At 51.6% G+C, this 10,966-nt stretch overlaps 1 protein-coding gene across 1 annotated transcript; it reads right to left on the reverse strand.

Moving 5' to 3' along the window:
* Positions 1-2,995: 2,995 nt before the first annotated feature.
* Positions 2,996-7,823, reverse strand: LOC140217091 (uncharacterized). Its single transcript, XM_072287507.1, has 2 exons — positions 6,988-7,823; positions 2,996-3,203 (listed from the first exon to the last, which is right to left on the reverse strand). The coding sequence occupies exons 1-2, from the start codon at positions 7,762-7,764 to the stop codon at positions 3,072-3,074; spliced, it is 909 nt and encodes a 302-aa protein (XP_072143608.1). The 5' UTR covers positions 7,765-7,823; the 3' UTR covers positions 2,996-3,071.
* Between the last annotated feature and the right edge of the window lie 3,143 nt (positions 7,824-10,966).

Genomic DNA, 10,966 nt, shown 5'->3' on the forward strand with positions numbered 1-10,966 from the left:
CCGTTTCACACATCAGGTGCAACGCTGTGGAGGCTAGAGATAATTTTTGCAGTGGCCCCGTTCGCGCTTACATATAGTGCGGTGTCTTTTGACCGCTTATTGTGAAAATGTTCTTTATATAAAGTCAGTTCTGAATGAAAATAAGAATTTACCCTTAGAAGCAGACAAACCACGCGCTTATTTGGCTGCTAACACGTTGTTCTATATCAATTTACTTATCGTTGTTTTTTATTTGCATCCCGTCGCGGCAGCCTCACGTGCATGCTCGCGCGAGCAAACGCCTCTGTCGCCTATCGAAGCATAGACGGAACGCGCGGAGTGATTAAATTTGGAGGCCGCGCTGCTTGCGTAGCTTCCACAGTGTTGCACCTGATGTATGAAACGGAGTATAGTCGGCTCCAAAACCAGCATCATTACGTTCGAGAAGTTCAAGGGAGCGCTGTCGCGTATTCACAAAAGTAATCGAATATACTTATAAGGACATGTCGTCATTGGTCGGCACTCGAGCGTCCGCCACTCACAGTAGTGATCCTGGCGTTGACGAGGCCTCGATCGCTGCTGTGATGGCCGACCGCGGACGTGTGGGATAATTTTTGTGAATACGGGTCCATTCTGGACGCCCTGCAGGTTCCGCCATGTTGTCGTAAGTTCGCCATCTTGTCAACACTGATTGGCTCATACGGCGGTTGCGCCCTCGATCCTAAACTAACACGGTACTATGCCCGGCAGTACTACAGTACTTTAAAGGGAAGCTGAAACACTTTTCGAAAAAAATGAGTTCTCTGCGGCATTCTACAGTTTTGAGTCCCCTGAACACGAATATCTGATTCAAAAAGGGCGGAAACAAACGCAAGCGGCTGTTTTTCCAAGAAAACGCGCACCAGCGCCTCAGGGCATCGCGCGAACGCCGCTGTTGCCCGTGATTGGTCGGGGCCGCTGTGACGTCGTTGGCGGTAGTCGCCGGTCGGCGCCGCCGCATGTCTCCGTTTCAGAGCGTAGCACCATTCCTTTCTCTCTGGTAGCACGCGGGTCTGCTGTTCTGGCTTCATAGCTGAGTTGCAAGATGGAACGTTCTCGCTGTCTCCGACAGCTTGTATTGTCCCCGTACATGTTTGAACCCACAGCCGATACGGAAAACGATGGCGGCAACAGAGTCAACGACGATATTGAGTGTGCCAACAGCGAGAGCGATGTGTGCACCTTCTCGCGCGCTGGAAATCTTAGCTGGTACGCATGTTTTTTTTTTTTTTTTTTTTTTTTTTTTCATGTAGCTGCACGTTGCAATGACGGGAGAAAAAATGCGCTTAAGTGTCACTGGGAACATGCTGCTGGAAGAATGCCGAAGCACTAACTTCTCATTAGATTTACACGGGTGCAATTCCGCGATGTCAAGCACCTTGCCGCTGCTTGTCTAAAGTCCCGTGGTTTTTTCAGCGTTGATACACGATCGCGAACATAAGTGCCGCGTTTCAAAGCGCGCACATGCAGTGCTGTGAGGTACAGTCATGGAAGTTGCTTATCATACACATCCAGAGATGACCAGAGGTATTATATGTGCAATATTCATACTATGGTTCGACGACTTTGCGAGTGCGGCTCGATCGAGAATCGGTATGCGTGCTCCATGCTAGTGTTGACATAAAGATATTAGGCAGTTTTAGCACCGCCGTGTGGTAAACACGATAACTGAACCGTACGTCGAATGTCACTAGGCAAGCCTACACTCCATTTGATATCTCAGGTGCATCGCTGTGGAAGCTACGCTCGAAGTCCGGTCACCAAAATTTATTACTGCGCGCGTTTCCGTCTATGCTTCGCAGCGTGCCAGCGGCGTTTGCTCGCGCGAGCATGCACGTGAAGCTGCCGCGACGGGCTGCAATTAAAAAATGCCGAAAAGAATTTTTTTTTTAAAGAACGTGTTAGCAGCCGTATAAGTACACGGATGGTTTCTATAGGTAAATTCTGTTTTTTTTTTTTCATTCCGAACTGAGCTTATATATGGAAAACTGTCTGAAAAATCGGGTCAAGAAACACCGAACTTTTTCTAAGTGCGAACGCAGCCACTGCAAGAAGTATCTCAAGCCTCCACAGCGTTGCACCTGATGTATGAAACGGAGTATAGCAACGCTAGCAACAACGCGTTTTCGCATTTGTCGTAAGGCTATCCGGCTACGCTAAAACTGTGTTACCAGACGTTAATGGCTGCAAATGTTCGTATTTCTCCAGTGCATCAATGTGGGCCTAATCACGCTTTCATTAAACTAGGTGCACCTGCATGTGCTGCGTATTGATGGAAGATGAAGAGAACTGTTTGTGCTGCCAGGAGGTGCAAGAGATTAGGAAAAAACAGAAGCGCACGCAGTGCGTAACAAGTTCAAGACAATTCAGGACTGTGTGCCTCAGCAGGGCAGTACTGGAAGTGGCACTTGCCCAGAAAGGAGTCGAACCGGCTGGACAAGGCAAGAAGTTTACACACAGGAATGGAAAAAGAGTGATGCAAAAGCAATTTTTTTTACAGGCAGTTGAGGTATGCAGCATACCGCCAGTTTGTCTGGCTAGTATGGAAAAAGTTGGGAAAGAAGAACCGTCGAATTCTGCCAAGCTGTGTAGTTGAAGTTGTTCGGGCTTCAGTCGCGCCGATTTAATTGGAATACCGATTGCCCGCATCGTTGTCAAGCTCCGATGATAGTCACTGTCGCGGAAATGGTCCGAGCACAGCACAGTTGATTTCGTCGGCACGAACTTATCTCTCCTCACCGCACGTACCCACTGCGCTGCAAGCTTCTTTTCCTTCGGGAATTTGTGAAACACCACATCGTCTCGCCCGCCTGTGTTCGCGCAGCCGAATGCTGCACAGAACGAGGGCATGTTGGGTGCCCTTGGCTGTAGGCACTCACGCAGCACAGAAGGAAAGAACAGTTTACGAAAATCGCAAAACAAACGTGAGCGGCGGCGGCGGCGGCGGCAGATCTCTCGTTGCGTCGTTCAGTAAACAGACAGACAGAAAAACTTTATTCATAGCAAGTGAGTTTGGACTCCTCTGGGTCCCTGGACCACCGCACGGTCCCGCACTACGTCGAAACGTTCATGCTCCTTTTGCTCATGACGTCGGCAGCCCGAGCCACCGCAGTAACCTGCGATGTTGGGTCCGTCGACGAGAGCAGGACCTCCCAGTCCTCCCAGCTTGAGATGGCGGGCTGTCCCTGCGGGGGAGGATCGGCAGGGCAGCCAAAAAGGATGTGGGAGAGTGTGGCGTGAGGGTCTCCGCATAGGGAGCATGTAGGGGAGATGCCACAGTAGTGGGATAGCAGCTGAGGGGATGGGAGAGAGCGGGTCTGGAGGCGTCTCCAGAGGATCTGTTGGGAGTGCGTCAGGGAGGGGTGGGGAGGAGGGTAAGTCCGACGGTCCAAACGGGGTATTTGCGTGAGCTCCGCAAAGCTGTGTACCCGCTCCCTCGAGAAACCCGGATCGAGGCTGTCCTGAGCCCGGCAAATTAAACCTCGGGCCAATTTATCGGCAGCCTCGTTTCCGGGGTTCCCAGAGTGAGCCGGCACCCACCGGAGCTCGACCCTGCGTGGTAAATTCTGGGTGGGGATGTTCAACAAATTCCAGGCAGGGCTGTGAATTCTGCCTCTGGCAAAGTTGGACAAAGCAGTCTTTGAATCGCTAAAGATGTATTCAGCATCCGAAAGGGCAAGGGCTAAGGCGATGGCGGTCTCCTCTGCTTCCTCAGGTGTAGAGCCCGAGGGAAGATGGTGAGTTAGGGGGCGGGGTAAGGTTGGGTTGTAAGCAACTGCTACAGCTTCATGCGTTGTACATGCGGCGTCCACCCAGATGGCTTTCTCGACCTGTCCGTAATACTTGTGGAGGGCATTTGCGCGAGCTACGCGGCGAGAGATGTGATATTGGGGATGGACGTTTCGAGGAAGGGGTTTCACTACAAGGGGTGTATGAATGTGTCGAGGAATGGCCATAAGGGTTGACTGATTAGCGGGTATGTTGATGCGAAGGGAGGCGAGGATATGGCGGCCAGTGGCGCTCGCGGCAAGTCTTAAATACTGCGTCTGAAGGTGCGCCTCAACTAGTTCAGGAAGCGTGTTATGCATGCCTAGTGCAAGGAGTTTGGCTGTGCTAGTGCTGCGAGGCAGGTTGAGGGCTGCCTTAGTTGCAAGGCGGATCATGGCGTTCACGCGCTCGGTTTCCGTGCAGTTCAGCTTGAGGTATGGAGTGGCGTACAGAATGCGGCTAAGCGTAAAAGCATGTACAACTTTCATGTTGTCTGCTTCGTCTAAACCCTTGTGCAGGGAAGATACGCGGCGTAGAAGCTGCAACACTGATTGCGTGGAGGCCTTCAGTGTTTTAAGGGTATGGTCATTGCGTCCGGAATCCTGCAGGTAGAGGCCAAGGATGCGCAGGGTGGGAGTGATGGGGATAGGGGATCCTTGTAAAGTGATTTGGATGGGTGAGTTAGCGGCAGATTTTGGTCTAATTAGGAGGAGCGTGGACTTAGAGGGGGAACAGTCGAGTCCGATAGATGATACGTGAGCGGAGATCGTGTCGACTGCTAATTGTAGAGATTCCTCAATTTCCCCGTCTGAGCCATGAGTGGTCCATGCGGTAATATCATCAGCGTACAGAGTATGTTTTAGGTGTGGGATGAGATTGAGCTTCTGGGCTAAGGGGATGAGAGCAATGTTAAATAAAAGGGGGGAGAGGACCGCGCCTTGCGGGGTTCCAAATTCACCGAGTGTATAAGAGGGTGTGCTGAGCTGATCAATGTGCAAGGAGGCAGTGCGGCCAGAGAGGAAGGCGCGAACGTAGTTGTAGGTCTTAGGGCCTACCTGTAGTTCCTGCAGTTCCCGTAAGATGGCAGCGTGTCGAATTCTGTCAAATGCCTTAATGAGGTCAACCGCCAGGATGGCTTTAGTAAGATGGGGGATGGTATCATCAAGCACATCGTGCGTAATTTGAAGTAGGGCATCCTGCGCAGATAGATGCGCACGAAAGCCGACCATACTGTGGGGGAAAAGGTGATTTTCTTCCATGTACGTTGTCAGTCGGGCAAGTATTATGTGCTCAAAGGTCTTGCCGAGGCAAGATGTAAGAGAAATGGGGCGGATGTTCTCGAGGGTGATGGGCTTGTGAGGTTTTGGGATAAATATAATTTTTCCATGCTTCCAGGAGGCAGGGAGGGTACCTGCCTCCCAGCACTCGTTAAAGTAGGTAACGAGGTGAGATATGGAGACATCATCAAGATTTCGGATGGCAGCATTCGTAATTTGATCTTCCCCGGGTGTGGTATTGCGCAATTTCAATAGGGCTGCGCGAAATTCAGATTCTGTTATAGGAGCGTCAAGCTGTGGTTGGGGTGAGCCCGTGTACTCGGGATGTTTGCAAGGAAGACCTGGGGTGGTATAGGTGCATTTCACCTGCGCGAGGAAGGCGTCGGTGTCCTGCCGATGATTATGAGTGAGGCGGCGAATGCTAAGACGCGTCTGAGTTTTAGATTGCGTGGGATCGAGCATATGGCGCAACAGGTGCCAAGCACGAGTTGTGGAGAGATTGCCTCGGAGGCCGTCACAAACCTGAGCCCAGTTAGCTTTGCAAAGAGTGGCACTATGTTGTTCTATTTGGGATTGAAGCTGGGTGAGTTTGAGTTTTAGTTTCCTGTTGTGCTTTTGAGTTCTCCACCTTCGCATTATGTTCTCTTGAGCTTCAAGAAGGTGGGCGAGCTTACTGTCGATAACGGGGGTGTCGGGGGTAGTATCGAGCGTTTGGGTATGTTGGCGAATGTCTTTCTGTAACTGAGTAGTCCAGGTGTCTAGGTCGAAGGGGCCCTGTGCTGGCTGCGCTTGCCTAAATTTACGGAGCTGATCCCAATTAGTGTGCCTGGCGGTAAACTTGCGCTGAGGTCGGCGATAGTTCACCGCTATGCGAATCAGGTGGTGGTCGCTGCCTAGTGTGGCTTGCGTTCTTTCCCACTGTAGGTGAGCCAAGTTTCTACCAAGCGTGAGGTCTGGGCTAGTATCGGCAGTAACACTGTTACCAACCCGCGTAGGTAGGCTAAAATCATTAAAGATGGTCAGGTGAAGTAATAGCGTATTATTGTATAAAACTGTGCCTCTGTGGTTGGTGCGTCGATAGCCCCAGTCCACGTGAGCGCAGTTAAAGTCACCGGCAACCAGTAGGGGGTTTGATCCGGCCATTTGGGTTACGGATTTGAGGAGTGGAGCAAGTAGGTGAATCGGCTGTCGTGGGAGAAGATAGCAGTTAAGCATGAACAGGGGACATTGTGCAGGGGTGTGGGGTAAAATTTCGATGAAGGTGTGAGCAATAGGAGAGGTAACGTCGTGCTCCGCGTAATGCAAGGTGTTACAGACGTATGTAACCACCCGAGGAAGATCAGTGGAGTCAGAGGGGATAACAGCGTATCCTGGCAGTTGCCTGCAAACATTGGCATCCTGGATAGCGATAATGTCTGGTGGGGACAAAGAATTGGCGATAATCTGCTGCAGAGGGTCGCGCTTTCGCCGAAAGCCCCTGCAATTCCATTGAATAATTTGTAAGGAATTATGGTGCCTCGGAGGAGCCATGTTGAAGGGTGGCGGGGCGAAGGAGGAGTGCAGAAGGCGGGACTGCGGGAGGAGAGGCCGCTGACAGTCCAGATATAAGGTTAGCTAAACGCTCCTCAACCTTGGCCATGATGCTAGATATGACCCTATCTATTATACCGGTAATGGTTGCTTCAATCATAGTCTGGCACTGTGCAGTGACCTGCGCAGTAATGCGCTCTGTTAACTTGGATTCTAGGTTTTGGGCGAGGTCCTGAAATTTGGCTTCCAGGTCTATAGGTTGGACTGGGCTCTCATCAGGCCTCCTCTTTTTCTGAGGAGGTTGGTCGGACGGGTTGGATGAGGAAGATGGGGATGGTGGAGTGGGGGGTAGAGCAGGGGTGGAGGTAGAGAGGGCTGCCTTGAGCTGCCTTACCTCATCCCGCAGAGCCTTCACGTCCGAGTCCTGGGAAGTCATGATGTTCGTCTTGGCAACCTTGGAAGCCCATGTAGAGGTAGACGGGAGGGTCGTGCTAAGCGGGGGAAAGTCCTTCTTGGTAGGGAACTTTGACTTCTGGGGCGGTGGGATAAGTCGTTTGGTGGCGGTATTTCTTGCCTTGCACGAGCCGGTGCCCGTGAGGTGCTGCCCCCCACAGAGAATGCAGATCGGGATGCAGGAGGGAACATCTTGCAGCTCATGCTTGTCCCCGCACCGCGGGCAGAGACCACTCTTGGCGTGGGGGCACACGTCGTGTCTGTGGCCCGGTCGACGACAGTTTGTGCACGCGTCTGGACTTCCCTTGTACGCCGTGCATCTATGCACTACACTCATGTAGCGTATGGTGTGAGGGACTGGGCCATGCGCAAATGTAATCAATATGGAAAGGGTCCTACCCATTCTGCGCGCTGCGATGATATCAGCTTCCGGGTTGCGAGTCTGGAGGTCTTGTAGCATCTCTTCCGGTGTTTCCGCCCAGTAGGCTTGCGAGATGACTCCGCGCGCAGCAGCGGGCGGCGGTGCGATGTAGGCGGCGACGGGGTAACTGGTTTCTTGAAGGATCACTTCCTTGATTTGGACGAGGTGAAGGGCCGTTGACTCGTGAGGTGTAGCGACCGTGAAGGTGTTATTCGTCGGGTGAATCCGGAGGTGAAACTCTCCTAGGTCCCGGTCAGCGGCGGTGACTCGCAGAGCTTTCATGAGTGGCTGCGCCATGGCTCCGTTCAAAGCGAGGCCTCCTCTTGGTCGGAAGACTACCCTTATAGTGCCGGGAGGGAGTGACGCAAGTTGCTTACTTCGCAATGCGATTGCGTGCGTCACGCGCAGCTGTTGTTGTTGAGCACGGTATGTCGGCTTGAAGGTCGCAGGGGCAGTGTCGGCCGGAGCACCGACGGCGGGCGCGGCAGGCTTATCTCGAACAAGGGCTGCATGAGGAGGCACAACCAGCGTTTCCGGGCTTGGTTTGCCTCCCTTGTACGCGCGGAGTATCGTGGTCCACTCACTGGGTCTGAACGTTGTCGGGTCGAGGTCTTCGCCCTGCGATTGCACCTCCATGGCTGTTGGGGGTGGGTGCGCTACCAGTGATTGGCCTAGCCTCTAGCGAGGCAAGACCCAGTGCGGCGGCTGGCCAGGAGCAGACTTTTCGACATCGATACGGTCCAAAAAAGTTCGGATGTAGGTTTAGCGGTCGGCAGCGGCGCAAACAGAGGGGATTCGTGCGTATTCCGTGGCGACTGGCACACACAGCGCACGGCACCTCGGGAGGCCCGGGCAGGGGGCGATGGCCAAAGCTCACGTCGGATCGGTTCGGAGTGCGCGCCGACGGCACGTACGTTCTCTTTGGGCAGATTTCGGGGTCCGGAGAGCGCCGACGGCACGTCCGCTCACTTCGGGTGGCTGTGGTCCCGGTGATTTAGAAAGCGATTTCCGCCCGTTATATTAACAAAACGAAAAAAAAAAAATTTCAGAACCGTAAATTATTAGGTCTGTTCTTCCCAATCCCAGCAATTCATAGAAATTGAAAACCGTTTCAGCTTCCCTTTAACCCTGCTTTCTCTGGGGAGTGCCCACTGTGTGGTTACGCGTTCTCGGACGTTTTCCACATGGTGTGGGCTTGCCCCTCTAACCCGGCTTACCCTTCCCCTGCCCCCCACCCACCCGAGAGAGCTGGAAGGCTGCCCTGCTCGGTTGCTCTACCTTAGAGAGCCAAAGAGCTCTCGTGGCTAGAGCCCGATCCGCCGCGGAGGCCACAGGAGTCCCGGACTAGGGACCTTCCCTGGATTTTGTAAGGGGCCGGCCCTTAAGGTCGTCCCCAAATGTCTCTGTAAATAAGTGAAATAAATGTTTACCACCACCACCACCACCCTCGATCCCTGATTGCCAAGATCGCGGAATTTGACACAATAGCACTGGTCTTCAATTCGGCTTTCCCCAAGCCACTTTTCTAAGTGATTCTGCAAGTGTATATTACACTTAATTCCCACTTGAATATACTGCCGCCATGGCAACTGTGATTTCCCCGTCGAGGGAAGAGAAGCTTCGCTTAAGCGCTCCGGCCCTCATTTTGTTACCTGCTTGGTCCGTAATTTAGATACGCTGTTGGCATCTGCCATCTGCCATCCGTGGTCCGCGCCCACACGTACAGTGTAAATGATTACGCTCGCGAGACGCAAGGATAATGATCGCGATTTACATGGCACGAGAAGTATTCTTCTTTGCTTTTTTTACGTAACTGAAGCCGTCGCTGCTCATGGCTTGTCAGCTTAAGCTTCCGAGAGCTCGCGAAATTGACTAAGCATTGCGGCAGGTTGAGGCGTGACCGTGCAGGCGAATGAGTGTATTACATGCATGCAGGTCCTTTTGCAAATTGAGTGCGGCCACTTATGCAATCTACGCCAGTCGAAGCCGCATGCCGCTGAGGGGAAGGCTAAAATCTCGTTCATCCTCGATTCGGTCGCTCCGGTGGAGAGCACGCTCGGCCATCTGGCTTGCTGCCAAATGCGTAGTTTCCTACAATTACTAGAGGGAACTCTGGCGCTGCGATCTCTCAGCCACCATGGGAACGATGGGTAGTGCATATATTTGTCTGATTTTCGGGCGTGGGGCTTCAGACGTTCCTACGTGGCTTCGTTTATTACGCTTTATCTGGGCTTAAGTTTGCATGAACTTCAAAGCAATTTATACTTGTTTTTTTTAATGCTGGAGTTATAAGATCGACTCTGCAAGCACGCATAATCGCTGCTAATGGAAGTGGTTCCACTTCTCCGTGCGTCCGTGGTGTATTGGTTGCAGCCTTGGGCTTCTGTGCTAACGGTCTTGTGTTCGAATCCTACCGTCGGACAATTTTGACAGTGTTTATTTAATTTTTGATAGCCCAGTGCGCTCTTAAAAATGATCACCTTTCAAAGTCGCAAAGCCATTTAAAGCCAGAAGGCCGAAGTTTAGGCAAATCCATGTGCTATACCCATCATTCTCATGCTGGAACTAGCGCCGCAATTCCCTCTAGTAACTGTATGAAGCTCTATAGGCCAAATGTGAACGCTTTGCAACCTATCGCGCATTTCAGTTAGGCTAGGAAAAAGAGATACCCTCGGAGACGCTGCAGGCAGAAATGAAAAGTTGATGCTTTTTGACGCCTCATTACTTATGCATGGTGCCGAATATCAGGAAATGCATTAGAGGCGCTGATTATCAAATAGATTAACCCTGACGCGTTGATGGCTTTTTCTTCCTCTTTAATATGCGCCTGTTGTCACACCGCATACTGATGTAACCAAATGAAAGGACGCAGGCCTGGTACTCTACCAGGAACTTAGAAAATTGGTTCGTAGTTTGATGACGCTCCTAATTAGCTGCTTCAGAGTACATGTTGCAACTGTGCTCGAAGCATGTCTATTCAACACAGTATCTTCAGACAGCATAATTCTCGCATATTATTGTTCCCAAACTGCTGAGGACTGGTTTAGGCCAGTTCAAGCCGCACAAATTTTAAGACTGATATACAGTTGTTTCACGTAACTTGAACCAAGAATTTAGAAAGTTAGGTTAACCGCGCAGCTGGATGAAACCACCGACATATGGTTTGCCGTCATGTGGCGCACCTCAAAATACTCTTTTAATATTCTGCTTAATTAGTTGAATAACTGAGATCAATTATTCAAAAGTTTAATATTCACTTTAGGGTCAAGCTTGTGCGTTTCGTTACGTTGTAGAGGACTTCAGAAACGACCGATACCTTTTTTTTTTTTTTTGTGACGTGTTGGGTTGTGATGTTTTTCGGCATTTAGAGAAAGGTCCACGCGACTGCGCTCGTGCGCTATCGTATCTTGCAGCCCTCTCAGCTGTTCTTCCGGCATATCGCTTATCAGGGACGACGGCGCTTCCTTTCCGTGTGCCACCGTCAAAGATGCTGCCGCGC

Source organism: Dermacentor andersoni, chromosome 4 (assembly GCF_023375885.2).
Source record: "Dermacentor andersoni chromosome 4, qqDerAnde1_hic_scaffold, whole genome shotgun sequence".
Taxonomy (NCBI): domain Eukaryota; kingdom Metazoa; phylum Arthropoda; class Arachnida; order Ixodida; family Ixodidae; genus Dermacentor; species Dermacentor andersoni.